The 16,065-nt window shown below is 36.3% G+C and overlaps 1 protein-coding gene across 1 annotated transcript in view; it reads left to right on the top strand.

The window, feature by feature from the left end:
• Nucleotides 1-16,065, top strand: part of LOC140238557 (rho guanine nucleotide exchange factor 10-like) — a 119,226-nt gene that overhangs the window by 83,969 nt on the left and 19,192 nt on the right. The window contains exon 12 of the mRNA XM_072318459.1: nucleotides 13,632-13,685. Within this exon, the coding sequence (XP_072174560.1) occupies nucleotides 13,632-13,685 (54 nt within the window). The remainder of the gene's footprint in view (nucleotides 1-13,631; nucleotides 13,686-16,065) is intronic.

Genomic DNA, 16,065 nt, shown 5'->3' with positions numbered 1-16,065 from the left:
TTATGCAAAAACAATGTACCGGTACACTACAATACATTATAATTGATAATGTTGTAAATGAACAGAGTGATTTTTGTTTATAATTGATGTATTTGTTGAGAGGGTGGTATAAAAACAGTATAGATGATCCCTTTTATTAGGAACTTTAGATATGATAACGGTACATTGTTCTAGATAAAGACTAAGTGCATTGCACCGCGTGACAGCTGTGGACATCATAACCCTTTGGATATTCCCTTCGCTGCCTTGAATAAAGACTAAGCGCATTGCGTTTACAACAGAACACCTGTGGACATACAGAAGGCAGTGCTCTTCTTTGTATAGCGGTTAGTTTCGATTCAGAAGTATAGGGATATAAGAACGAAACCAAATTGGTTAAAAATTCATTTATTATGACTAAGCTACTCATTTGGAAATGCTATCATAGCTTGATAAGCGTATCTATGTCCGACAAACAAAATGACACCAAAAAGGTTTTGCCACCTCGAGTGGTACCAACAACCCATTTTTCGGGTCTTGGCCCATGGACTATAGGTATTGGTACTTGCTAAACGCATCTCCTTTAGTTTCCACTGACAACAATATGGGAGGAGAATGGAAGCGATCAAGGCCCTCGCTAAAAGACGCTTGTTGTAATACGCATTGCGTGCCTTTCTTTCTTTCTTTCTACTGTTTCCTATTGTTTGTGAGTTAAAAACTTGCGGCAACTAAGTCACCGCAGCCGACACACAACGCTTACCGACTCATTCATGCGGCGGCAGCGGCACGGACACAAACGCACTTCAGTTTACATTCGGGCTGCCGTATTGGTTAGAATAGTTAATGATAGACCTGTCCTGCGATTGGGTCATTTGCCATCTTACACATCCAAGCTATACCGTATACGGTAGTGCGTGCGATTGAGCGTAAACGCCGTCGCTAAGCAGGACTGTTGTATTGTTTCGTCTATAGTGAAAGAAACAGGTTGTTAGCTTGAACATAGCCCGAACTTTAAGAGCGATTTTCTCCGTTATTTAGAAAATGGACTGACATCATAAGCGTAGATAATATTCGTTTCTATGATCCATAGGGATGTCCAAATGAGTTGTATTACATATCAGTGTAAAGCTTAGTGTCTGTAGAATTCACATATAGGCATAACTACGATCTCATTTTTTGCGACTTTTGACTCATTCCGACGGAGCGCATCACGTGTGTGGCGCTCCGACAAAATGAGTCATAAGTCGCACGGCGAGTTTTCCCGTAATGAGCCGCAAATGAAGGGGAAGCAGTGCTCGGGTCGAATTTTTTTTTTTATACGGATTTTGATTCCTTGATGTTTTATCTGTTTGTACAGAAAATTTCAGCGTGTAAAAATGAGTACAAGGTAGTGTCTCAAATCACAGTTTTTCTGAGACAATTTTTTTCGGTTACATTTTTTTCGAACGCTCGCCTTTGCGTTGCGTTTCGCACCTATTGTTCTTGCCCGATTGAGACTCCACCTCCGTTTCTAGGGTGTATATGCTAATGAGGCATTGCTCTTGACCCCATTGAAGACAAAACAAAGCATGGTGCGCGCGGCGGTCAAGCGGTGAGGGCTTTAGAATTACGCAATAATAGTGAGCTGACCAAGGCTATCGATTGCATGACCAGCGAGTTTCGTTTGATACATGCCCTCCATTTCATGAAGTGGTGATTGATGTGACGCACAAATCGCGCTGAAAAAAAATAATTCCAACGAACGATCACGCAGAATTTGTAATACTTTATCTATGAGCTAATACAATGATCATAATAATCGAACTTGAAACCTCTGTATGCGAGTGTGTACTTTTACAACGGTTATTAATTGGTTTCATTAATGAATTCATTCAAATAATCATAACTTTCTTTCCCTGGTATGTGCCTTGCTGTTTAAAGTTCATCTCTGGAGATATAGTAGGGCCTATAAGTTGTCAATTACATGTATTCTCGTTTTTATTAAGTCGACAATTCGTGTGATAATTCGCCAAATTTATGTAATGCATACTATTGTTTCCCTGGTTAATAAAACTTATTGCCCTATTTCTTATGATGGTTTGGGCCGCGACGGCACGGAGAGAAATCGGAAGATAAACATTATTAATGCCCAAATACAATGTAGGTCGTGTTCCCTTTTGAGGATATTCTGACTCTTGTCATCTGTGTATTTTTTTAGAGGTAGGACCTATCTGAGAAAGGGACAGAAAGCTGTGTCGCTACTCAAAAGTGTGCTTCTTCATTTTTTTTTTTTTTTTTTTATCAGAATGTTTGTAATGATAGCTGTTTGTCGTGTATTGCGTGTAGCTGACATGTGAGAGGTCAAGTCTGCAAAGAATTTGGCTAACAGCTTTGCGAAGTAGCAGCGCTAATTGCCCATTGAATTGCGTATTCTGAGGAATTTCAAATGAAAGAACTCGGACGACACTGTTCACGCCTTGTATCCGACGAGTAAACCCCGCATCAACGAAGCCTTAAACAATGAAAGGTAAACTTCCTGCTATCAAGGGGTGGATAAAGACGCAACCAGTATTCTTTCTTCGCCATTGATAGCAGAATCAGTGACTGAATGGAGCAACAGTGTTGGAGGATCGGCATTACGTCTGCTAATTTGTAAAAGAATTTTTCAGTCCCCTTTTGTCTTCAGAACCACAGTCAGGGACGCTAAGTTACTTTATCTCCTACAAGCTGTCGTTACTATCTTAAAACGTGAATTTTATGAAAGGTTAAAAGTGATCGCGGAATCAGTTCTTCTGCGTGACACATGCAGGCTTTTATAATAGCATACCAAGCTTAAATCGTTTACCTGTATAGAAAGGGCGGGGATACACACTTATCGCAATTATCCGGATTTGAGAGTAATACACTCTACTACTTTTCTTCATCTTTCCCTCAACAAAGACCATGGTAATTCAAAACAAACAAACAAACTAACTAACTAACTAACAAACAAGCAGTTGCATTATATCAGAACGTACACAAATTTTTGTGTTTCATGTATGTATAGGTCATCTCTTGATGTATAGTACGCATTTGTTGTCGTTTTTACAGTGTTTCCTAATAAATGCCTATAGCGAAAACCCAACACAACTTTTATCAAGGAGGAAAGGGAACTTACATTTAAATATAACATAGTTTACAGAAATCAGACATGTAAATAAGGCAATCATATACATCCGCACGGCCGATTATAATCTCTTACTTTGATTATCAAACATGATCGCCGGCATTTACGTGTTTTTTTCTAATTTTTTGAACTTTGCCTCATTTTCTCTTTTTTTTTTTAAACAACTGCTCGAAACATTTAAAAATCGTAACACAGTCTGCTAACCCACAACATGATATTCCATTTGATTCGTCACTTATTGTTGGTCGGGTGACGCCAAATGTTGGAATCTCGAGCGATGATACACGGCATTTTGTTTGTTGGTTTTCGTCTCATCGCTCAAAAGAATTTTGACTACGATTACAGAGGTATCATCTACAAGACATAACTGATAGTTTACAGTAGTGATCATCAATTCAGTAAGGATTAGTCAAGTCATGAATTCACTTTACCCATCATGTCTTTTCGAACTACGACATTGTTTGGGTAACCGCGCCTTTTTGTTCTCATAGTTCAAACTAATTCTTGACATAATCAAAACAAATAATTTTCTTTATATAATTTCTCAAAATATTCGAAAGATGGCCTAAGTCAAAACTTTCTACAAAGATTGCATACGGCAATCTTTACTAGCCTCAACAAGTTTTCTAGAGCTATCAGTTCCCCCATGACGATGATTTCGATTGCGTTTTGAATTTGCATCGAACTACTTTCAAAACAGCTATTACCTTTATATTTCGATTAATAAACCAGTCTTTTGAATTCATAACCAACATTCGTAATCGTAACCATACAGTAACATAATACTGCATGTCAATAAAAGTTGGAAAATGTAAATGCTATGTCAGTAGCGCAAAATAAATGAGTAGCGATTATCTTCATACATTCTAATTCCTAAATGATGTCGCTACGAAAATGACGCATGGTTTGACGACTGCTTCTAGCAAATAAAAGTAAAAAGGAATGGGATATACTTCTAATGATAGTACCACGCCGTACAATGCATTTCACTGTATTTGGTAACGTTTGGTTACGTTTCTGTGCGCTTTACGTACGGAAAATAAAAGGCAGATTGATGCTATTAACATGCTTACACACAACGCATTCAAAATGTTTTTTGAAATACACCGTGTGCAATATAATATTTTAGTATACGTTTTGAAACTTTGAATTTGCGAGTCCTTTATAAAGTTATAAGCAGGGTTATTACATTATCAAGCAAAAATTTAAGTATTTAGGGATTAGGATTTGCGCAGACGACTAACAGTGCTATATATAGCGATCGTTCGCAACAGAGACAATCCTCTTCATTAGATATACAATGTAATTCTGTCTTCATGAATTGAAAGAGAAACGAAAAGAAGTCAACTTTTTAACTTCATGTAGCTTTCTCACCAATTGAACTTGATTTGATCCGCCATGCATGATATTGCTGTGTGTTCTATTAATTCTATTAAATTATCTAATCGGCGTGCTTGTTTTTTATGCAGAATATCACAAGTAAGTTTAATTCATTGAAGTTCATAATATTTGTACATATGGCGTGTTCGTAGTTTCGTATTTTCATTTTTATAATATATCATTTGTCCATTATCTGATTCTGACCACGAAAATATGGTGACTGTTTAAATGCGGAGCATGTACTGGAAAATGTAATGTCTCCTGTCAGTATAGACAAACAAATTTCTAGTCTATCCCCGCTTTAAATGGAAATGAAAAAAAAAAAAAACAAGTTCGACTTTCAGTAGATTTCAACCGTTTTGTATAGTGCCTGATTCATGTAATGGACACAATTCTTTAGCACATAAGCAATCACACAACTTTCGGGAATAGATGTATGTCTTAATGATTGTATCTCATGGAAGAAAACTCGTCTCCTTGCCTGAATTTTAGCTTCTTCCTGTTCAAGCTTGCGTGAAAGAAATAGTTGAACATCAATCGCAATCATTAAGAGAGGCACATCCTTAAAAATAAGCACAGGAGTACTGTTTTCTGTATGTTCCGTAGAACTGTAAAATGCAGCTCTATGGTATGTTCACAGGTATTCTGTTGTAAACGCGGTGCGCTTAGTCTTTATTCTAGACGGCGAAGGGAATATCCAAAGCTTATGATACAGTGTATATCCTTTTATCTTAAAACAACAACAACAACAACCAAAAAAAAAAGAGATTCCTCTTGAATTTTACCGTATTTTGCAATTATCTATCATTTTCCGGCAAAAACGCTAGTGTGAAAACGCTAACACCACGCCGATGTCGCTTTATTTTCATCCAACAAAAAAGGATAATGCAAAAACAATGGACCGGTACACTACAATACATTATAATGAATAATATTGTAAATAAACAGAGTGATTTTTGTTTAAAATTGATTTATTTGTTTAGAGGGTGGTATAAAAATAGTATAGATAATCCCTTATAATAATGAGGAACTTTAGATATGATAACGGTACATTGGTCCAGATGAAGACTATATAAGCGCACCGCGTGACAGCTGTGGACATCATAACCCTTTGGATATTCCCTTCGCTGCCTTGAATAAAGACTAAGCGCATCGCGTTTACAACAGAACACCTGTGGACGTACGGAAGACAGTGCTCTTCTTTTTATAGCGGTTAGTTTCGATTCAGAAGTATAGGGATATAAAAACGAGACCAAATTGGTTTAAAAAAAAAAAATATGACTAAGCTACTCATTTGGAAATGCTATCATAGCTTGATAAGCATATCTCTGCCCGACAAACAAACTGACACCAAAAAGGTTTTGCCACCTCAGGTGGTACCAACAACCCATTTTTCGGGTCTTGGCCCATGGATTATAAATTGAAGTGTGTTCATGCTACATTTGAAGGGATAGCATATAGCGAAGGGAAAACAAACCTGAATGGCCATCTTCAGGAAGCTATTTTTTGTTGGCGATTATGAATTACTTAACTATGAAATTGAAATAAAAACATACAGAAAAACGACTGCAAAATCTTTGCATAATGTGCCATTATTTATAATCAAGTTTCCATTACTTTTCTTTTATGATACATTTCCTTCGATTAGTGCTCCTTTATTCTTTCCCATTACATTTCATCACTTTCCTTTCCGGCTATCCACTTCATTCCCGCCTACAAACGTATACAGATATTTTGCCCGTATATACAATCTCAAAAGATATTGCCATAACATAGATAGGCAAACCTGACCGGATGTAACATTACATTTCGATTGCTAAAGTGTGATCGGATTACCATCCATCAAAAAGAATTTAGAAGACCATCATATTTCTCCCCCCCCCCCACCCTCTTTGATCTCTCTCCCTCTCTTTCCAGTTATCCAATTCTTTGATTGAATAATATCATTAGTGAAGATCACTTCTCGATGATGCTTTGCCTGTATTGTATATATATATATATTTATATATATATACATATATATATATATATATATATATATATATATATATATACAACAATATCTAATATATGTACATTCATCAAACAACATTTAGAAGACCAGCCTATTTTTCTCCCTCTCTCTTTCTCTCCCTTTCAATCTTTCTTCTCATCGCTATAGATTCCAGTGTTTCGCCTGAAGACCGGAAGACCTCATAAATGTTCTATCAAATATACAAATTCCACAAAACAATAGTCTTTCCGGTTAGTGATGAGTTTTCATCATAATAATATTATAACAAATAACTTCTGTCTTATCACTATGTGAAATCTTATTTCATGTGATTCGTAATGAGCAATACTTCTTGGCAGTAGAGTTTTAAGTCAATTATAACATTGTACATACAATTGGCAGCATTTAACCCCTACTGTTGAATCACAAATGTGCTCGTTGATCTCTTTTATTAAATCCCATGGAAACCTTAAGTCATATCTATAGGCAGACATAATGGATAATTCCAGAAAGCAAACTTCTTATACAAAAAAAAAAAAGAGAAGAAACTTCTGTGTGGATGGCAGGTACCGCAATAGCATGGATTTTTTCAGATTTAGTTATCATAAGTTGTCAAAGAAAGCAAGAAAGATGCAATGATTTATTTGAATATTGAAAATCCCATCAGGCTCTTGTCAACATTATGAAAGGGATAATTGCTTAAACAAAACCGAGAAACTAACTCAAATGAAAGATTGGTCTGCGAAACTCAACTTCGATGTTGCTTGAAGTTGTTTTTTTTTTCTTTCTCTCATACCTATGAATGACAGTCTGATTATGTCATTTACAGGTCGTTCAAATAATCTACTTGGCCAACAAACCAAATAGAGGATATTCTGTATAACATTCATGCAACGCAAGATCCGATGGTTATTGCCTTTATGGGGTCCTATATATTTCATCATGGTGAAACACAGCCTAACATATGCGAATGTTTTACGCAAGAATACTTTGAATAGACCAGGGGGGCGTTTCATCAACGAGTTCGTCGGAGGTTTTCACCGACGAATTTGCTATCAGCCAATCAGACGCAAGGATTTACACTGACAACTGTTAAAAGCTAATGAAATCCTTGGTCTGATTGGCTGATAGCAAATTTGTCGGTGAAATCTCCGACGAACTCGTTGATGAAACGCCCCCCAGGTGGCCAGAGTATCATATTGTACCTTATTGAATAGACAGGATGTTGATATAAAGACATTCCTGGACGCGCTCGTAGAAAAGTCGGGGATTATGAGCATAATAGAGAAGTTCAAAGGCCGATTACAGACGGTCTCTTTTTTTCTGCACCGGTCCATAGAATGCATTTGCCTTCGTAGAAAGCGCTCCAAATTTGTGAAGAGTGATTAATTTTGTGAGAGATGGACCTGTGATAACCCATCGCCTCAATTGAACACTGTTTAGAAGCAAGGTATTTTGGGCAATAAAAGCATGAAATGTTCTTGTCTTATCTCATGTATCGATGAAATCAAATGTTTTCATGCTGCTATTGAAGTGGTTTATTCACTTATCGTGCCAGCGTAACATATATATATAAGGATATATATGCATTTAGGTAGGACTACATTTTTTCATTCCATTAGACTTCGCGCACTCATGCACATTGCAGCATTTTCATATTCATAAACGATTGCAGCAAATGCTCATTTTCTTTATACATTATGCTTATTGAATGAGATTAGTTCTTCATTTCTTTCTTGTCTTTTATCGGGGGATGACTGGTACTGTATAAACAATTAAACAAATATTGATTTACACTCATGACATAAGAGAAGAACAATTCAGCAAAATTAGCAGTCTGTTATGAGAGATTGAAGAATGCCAGGAGAAATGTTGTTTATTTCAACAAAGATATTGCCTTTTCCTTATTTTCTCAAGTGATGTAATAATTTTAGGCCTTCAAGCCTGTGTGGCTTGTGCTTGTCATACTTCTATGATCATGTCGGCTTCTTCTACAGCTGCTGGAGTATACGCGATGGCCAGCCTTTTTTTGTTGTTGCTAAATTGAATTAACTTCTGCGTCGAATTCGGGAATGGTCACCTGCGACCCTGTTTGAAAAGACGCTCTCTCACATGGAGACGAATTTGAATTGTCTACGGGCATTCTAATTTGAATACGTTTTTTTGAAGTGATAGTGAGAGGAAACTGAGATTGAATTATGAACATATTCATGGCGCTATCTTTTTTTTTCTTTTATTTTGTCGACGAGTTTGAATTACATAACTGTACGAGTTTGAATTACATAACTGGTTTACAGCAAATCGTTTGGTTATAAATATTGATAAAACATGTTACATGGTATTTAAGACAAAAAATAAGGTAATAGATGAAGATGTTTTACAAATATTTATAGGTAATGTCAAAATCAAGCAGGTCAACAGAGTAAAATTTCTTGGTGTTACAATTGATGATGGATTAACATGGAAAGGTCATTTTGATGATATTTGTATCAAAATAAGTAGAATTGTTGGTGTCATAAATTATCTGAAACATATATTTCCTTTAAAAATTCTATTAACCATGTATCATACAATGATTTCCCCACATTTAACGTATTGTGCAATAATATGGGGTCATAGTTCTTTATATTTATTGAATCGTGTTTTGATGTTACAAAAGCGTGCAATAAGAATACTCTGTAATGTAGATCCGTTTGCACACACTGCAGTACTGTTTAAGAAATTGAAAATTTTGAAAATTGATCAAATTGTGCAATTACAAGTGGCTACATTTATGTTTTCATACTTTAAAGGTGTCTTACCTGTCACGTTCCATAATTCGTTTACCCCAAATAGTGCAATCCATGCCTACAACACTAGATATGCCAACGAGATATGTTTACCTTTTTACAGATATAAGTTCTCTAAGACTACAATTAGATACACTGGAGCAAAATGCTGGAATGAGTTGCCAACTTTTATTAAAGAGAGTCCAACACTGTCATCTTTTAAACGTAAATATAAAATGTTATTAATACAAAGTGCAATTGAGTAATTATTGTAATAATTTTGCCACTTTTTTTTTCTGTGATGTTTCTTTGTTGTTTTTGTTCCTTGATGTATATTTGATGGAAATTGCGTACTATTTATTGTTTGTAAGGGAATCGGCCTCGATAGGCTTCATACAGCCTTTACTGATCCCTCACGTGCTATGTTGATTGTATATTTTTCTCTTCTGTTTGATTGTGAACGTGATGTTTTCTTTTTAGCATGTGAAATAAATTTGAATTTGAATTTGAATTTGAATAAAATTAGAAAACAAACGTACACACACACACACACACACAGAAAAAAAAATGACTATGAAATCTTCGCATAATGTTAAACCATTTTGAACACTCGAATATGCCATTTTCTCTTCCTTTGTAATACATTTGCCTCGATTCGTGCTCCTTCATTTTTATCTCATTGCATCACATTACTTTCCTTTCCAGCTATCCACTATGTCTTCTTTATTCTCATCATCTTCAATTAGTCGTCTAGATTGAATATCCTCATCGATGGTGGCGATCACTTATCCAAGATACTTTGCCCGTATTATTATGTATAATCTAATAAGAAATCACCATAACACAGATTATAGGCAAACCTAGCAGTGTATAATATTTCATTTCGTTTGCAAAAGTGTGTTAAGATTACCATTCATCGAACAAAATTTAGAAGACCAGCCTATTTTATTTTTCTCTCTCTATCTCTCAATCTTTCTTCTTATCGCATAGACTCCGATGTTTCATAGGCAGACCGGAAGAGCTTATAAATGTTCCGTCAACTGACTTGAACATGTGTTTTATAAGATCATATAGTTGTAAGTGAATATATAATTATATATATATATATATATATATATATTCTCCACCCTTTCTCATTTCTCTCTCTCACACACACACACGCACACACACACACACACACACACATAGACAAAACAATAATCTATCCCGTTTGCTGATGACTTTTATCATATATATCATATCACAGTACACTGTGTAAGATTTAATCTCACTTGATGTGTAGTGAACAATATCTCATCCCGACATTACGGTGTATATAGGGTTGTAAGTGAATCGTGATTGCACATAAACTTTCCAACATTAAACCCGACAGGAAACCTACAAATGCGCTCGTTGATCTCCTTTATTGATCCCATGGAAACCTAAGACATATAATTATGGTCGAAATCTGGAGGCAGTCATGATAGATAAATTCAAAAAGAAAACGCCTCTATACAAAAAAAAAAAATAGATAAATGAATAAATAAATCGTGGATTTCACAGGTTTAGTCATCATTAGTTGTCAGAGATTGCGAGAAAGGTGCAATGATTTAATTGAATATTGAACATCCCATTAGGCTTTTGTCAACATTATAAAAATTGTTGAAACAAAACCGAGAAACCAACTCAAATGGAAGATTAGTTCGCGAAACTCAACTTCGATGTTGCTTGAAGTTGTTGTTTGTTTTTCTGTCATACTTATGAATGACAGCCTGCTTATAAGATCGTTAAAAGAATCTATATACTTGACCAACGAACCAAATGGAGGATCCCTGTATAGCATTCATACAACGCAAGAGCCGATATTGCTACTACGGGGTCCTATCTATATTCATCATGGTGAAACACAGCCTAACATAATTACGCGCGTGTATTACGCAAGAATACTTTGAATAGACCAGGTGGCCAGAGTATCAGGTTACATTGTACCCTCCATGAATAGTCAGAATGTTGATACAAAAACATCCCTGGACGCGCTCGTAGCCGCCATCTGAAAAGTCGGGGATTATGAGCATAATAGAGATTTTCAAAGGCCGATTACAGACAGCCAGTTTTTCTGCACCGGTCCATCGAATACATTATAATGAGGTGCTTCGTATGTATTCTGTAACCTTTTTTACGGACCCCAATAATTTAATGGTTGTTGGGAATCGAATGTGCAAGTTCTCATGTGGTTGTTACCAACATTTATCATAGCATTTATACTTCGACAATGACATACGCTGCAATAAAGCGAGAAACAAGACATATGGCAGAAGTTTTTTGTTCTTTTCTATCTCTTTCTCTCATACGCCTAGCATTCACGGGAAATTGTATATAAAAATTACGATGTTTGATATTTTGATGCTTGCAGCATTTTCAAAGAAACCTTGGGATAACTAGACCGGTGGTGTAATGTAAAACATTTTCTTGAATAAAGAAACGATTCAATCAATATCTATATATATTTGTGTATATGTATATAATATATATATATATATATATATATATATATATATATATATATATATATATATATGTATATATAAATGTATATTTATATTTCTTAATCTATGTATATGTATATATATATTTTGCCAAGATACAAACCTATCGAGACGGAAACTGTTAATATACCGACCTATCCTGCAGCGACGATGTTTTTTTTTTTTATCTCCTGCTTACGACAATGTGTAAGCTCTACATATATTTCAAAGCTTTCGGGAATATCAGAAAGGACAAAGAATGTGTGTGTGTGTGTTTTTTTTTTTTAAGAGAGGCAAAAATAGTAAAAATACTAATACACCATACTGATAATGTAACAATATGGAACATCTACAATGTACATTTATTATTACCTTTTGAGTGATCATCAACATCATCATCATCATCATCAACAAATGGTTCCCTTGATGTAATTATACAATAGCTTTTCTCTGTTGTTGTTAATTGTCATTATTACCATGATTATTTCTACACTGTTCAAGTTATCGAGTGATAAAGACACACATACAACCACACAATTTTTCTAATTTCTTTGCAAGGAGAGATACATGTACACACGGTGATGGTACTCCATATTCTTAGAAAGATTGCAAGTGATCTCTGCAATGTAGAAAATCGTCCATTTTTGGACAGGCATGAGTGTTTACATGTAATACGCAGTTGCACAGACTTGTAAGGGCTTTCATTGAACATTGTACAGTGTGTACATCGTATCGTCTTCTCGCGATCGCTTGCAGGCACACAGGCATGGACACGGATCCACAGACATGGACACGCAGGCGCACACATAGTCATGAGCACACACTTACAAAGGGGATATTATTATTTACAATGCATGCACGCACGGCCTCCAATGGATTCGCACGCAGGATGCTAGTCCACTGCCTAGACTGCCTTCGTATACCGGCAATGAGGGCGTATGAGAGAGTGAAAAAAAGATAAGAGTCCCGTGTCGGGACTAGCAGGATGCTAGATTCGCACGGACTCGCACGGTAGCGTGCCAGCACCACGCACGGTACCGTGCCAACACCTCGCACGGTAGCGTGCCAGATGGTCCGCACTCGACGGTGGCACGCAGCCGCACGGAGGCGCACTGACTGGCACGCAGCCGCACGGAGGCGCACGAGGTCGCACGGGGTCGCACGGGGGCGTACAGAAGCGCACGCACCCGCACGAGGCCGTATGAAATGGCACGGAGCCGCACGCACCCGTGCGAAACCGCACGCAGCCGCACGAAGCAGCCCCGTGCGCAGTGCGTGCGGGAGTAACATAACTTAATGGTCTGACTGTATAATCATTTTGTAATCTGCGCTGTAAAGATTTTGATGTGGGTGCCCAAACAAAAGCCTCCAATTTTTCTTTGTGGTCTTTGGGACGGAGGGCTTTTTTTTAAAAGCACACCAAGAAAAGCTGATCTGAACTATGATTTGGATTCATATTGACACTATGACAAATGTAGGCAGTCAGAGATATGCCAGAGAAATGTTTAAAAGGCATCCTAAAATTCATATATTTATGCTACCAGAAAGAATTGAAATGGGCAATGCTGTCTTTATCAATGCAATATAGAAAATGAGCTAATAAATGAAATAATGGCATGCCAGTACTGCAGAATTTGCTGGAATTAGTGTTGAAAGTTTGATTTCCTCCTCAGAAAATAGCAAACCTGATGAATAGTGTAATGAATGACAATTAAAGTCACTTGCAATCATGCCAGGTATTTATTTGACCTTTGTCTAGGATTTATACTTGGCATATTTTGTGAGATATTATCTCATCTCTAAGGCTATCTGATTTGACACAAGATGAAGATGTTGCTGTCACTTTCACTCTTCCCACGCAGATGTCGTCGGAGAGGAACCGTTGGCTGATTCGGCAGGACGACATGCTACAGACGGTGAGTGTTTTTTCCAATTCAACCATCCATTCCCCACTGATGGAAAACATTTTGACACAAACTTTTGTTGTTGTTTTTTAATGTCACATTCTGAGGTACTCTTCTCCCTGTTTGAGTTGATGTAATAAGAAAGAAGTTAGATGAAAGGGAGAGGGAAGTTTAACCCTTTTTGAGCCAGGGACTTTGGACAGTGTGTACAACACTATGTGGTTTTCTGTTCCAAGCATCTCTCAGGAGACCCAAAGGGTTAAATGAAGTGGGATATAGAAAGAGAAGATTTATGTGTCAGTCAAAATAGTCTTTCATATAGCAAGTTACATGAGGTTATTACCTCACAACTTGTTCTTTTTTTGTTGTTGTTGTTGTAATTTTAACATACATGTATAACATAGTAGGCCTATAACAATAATTCATGGGGTCATAATTCAGCACAGGATACCTATCTTTGAAAAGTCACCATTGCAAGTGATTATAAATCTAGACCAGCTCAGTGCGAAGGAATGCAATATCTTCTCTTTTGCTTCATTTTAGATACCCCAATTAGATGAAGCAGATATCTTTGCCAATGTGGAGTTTTTTAAATGTCATATCTCTACCCCATCTAAGCAGCATATTTGATTGTGACCAGTGCCACTGTTTAAACGCAGGAAGCTTGAAAAAAAAAAAAGAAAAAAAAAAGAAGATAAATGACATACTTGTGTGTACATGTACTTCATGAATTTTGCTGTTCTGTTTGGTTGAGTTCATTCTTTGCTTGAAAGTCAATCTTAACATGGAGAGGAGTTCTTCTTTTAATCTGACACTTTGTATGAGAAGATAATCATACTAGACACTTTTGTTGATATAAAGATATTTCTTTTCTTTTCTTTTTTTTTTTTTTTTAGTCAGACATGAAATCAATAGTATGTTTTATGACATTGTGTGAAAGTAATATTTACGTTTTCAGACAAGGCATGATTATATGAAGCAATAAGGAGACTGTGTGGTCACTGTTTGCACATGTAATCTTGCTACTTACATGGATGGAGTGGTAGTTAGTATTTAGTTTGTTTGACTTTGTGATGTAAGGTTAGCAGCTGTGTGCACCACCTAATTCTCATTAAATGGAATCAGTACGACATTTTGTGCATTCCCCAAGATCTCTTTTGGTACAAATATGTCAGCCTTCACAAAAAAAAATAAATAAATAAATACAATAAAAAATAATAATGATGATAATACTGTGTAGAGGAAAATGTATCCAGACCTGCATTATATTTACAATCTGCAAATGTGACCACCTAGCTCAAAACCAACAAAAAGTAGGCCAAAGTGAATTTTCACTTTAATTTCTAGATACACTGTAATTTAAAAGAATAAGCTCTGAGCTTCGAAATGATATTTAACTTGTCAAAATCGGACTATCCTAAATCATTGAAAAAGTGATTGAAATAAGAGAGAGTTAGGAGGTACAGTTGTGTAGAAAATGGAGAAAAGAGGATTAAAGATCATGGTCACTCGGGCATGTTGTGCAGAAGTATCAATGAAAACATGTTCTTCATCCCGATGAAAGCAGTGCCTATCCATAGAATATTTTCCAGAAAAAAGTGTTATCTCGATTTTGGTTTTGTTTTTTGTTTTTTTAATCAAAGTTAGACAGTAAGTAGAGATAAGATTACTCTCCCAGTTAAGAGAGACTTAAAAATTTGATTCGGTCAACCCAAATGACATTTATTGGTCCACTACAGAGAATCATAATCCACAATTTTTTGTTGTTGTGACTTTTGAGCTTAGTGGTCACAATACCTGATGTACTGTGTGCATGTAGGGTTGTATTACTTGTACCTTGTTGTGTGTTTGCACATTAGCAGCATCAGTTGCAATAGGGAAGGTCTGTGCAATAACAAAATCAGCATAAAATCAGTAGATGGGGCAAAGTGTTGGAGATTTGCCTTTAGCCCTTACTGGTTTAAAATATTTGTCTGATTCTTGATTTAAAATCAAAGTCTGTGATATGGTGGGGTTTAATGATGTGATATGAATAGCAAGGGTGATGGCAACATTCTGAGTTGAGTAAAACTGACAGTGATTTGAAACTATTTGAAAATATCATAACCCCCAAGATTGAGAAAAGTATTTTTCCTACCTAGCAAGCAACTTACCACAACCTATCAGATATCCAGTCGAAGAGGGTGCTTTTTTCCATCAAGTGTGATATGAAATGACCAAGTATTTACCTTTGGTATTATACAGTATTTTTCTTTCTTTGTTTGAGGAGATGATGCCAGCAGTAGATTGATTTTTTTCCCTCTTGAATGTTTTGTATGATCCAGAAAAGATGCAGGGTTAGGGGCCATTATTCCAAACAGGTATGGATGTTCAGATCTCAACAACGAAAGCT

Source organism: Diadema setosum, chromosome 15, assembly GCF_964275005.1.
Source record: "Diadema setosum chromosome 15, eeDiaSeto1, whole genome shotgun sequence".
NCBI lineage: Eukaryota > Metazoa > Echinodermata > Echinoidea > Diadematoida > Diadematidae > Diadema > Diadema setosum.
This window is presented reverse-complemented; position numbering and strand designations above follow the sequence as displayed.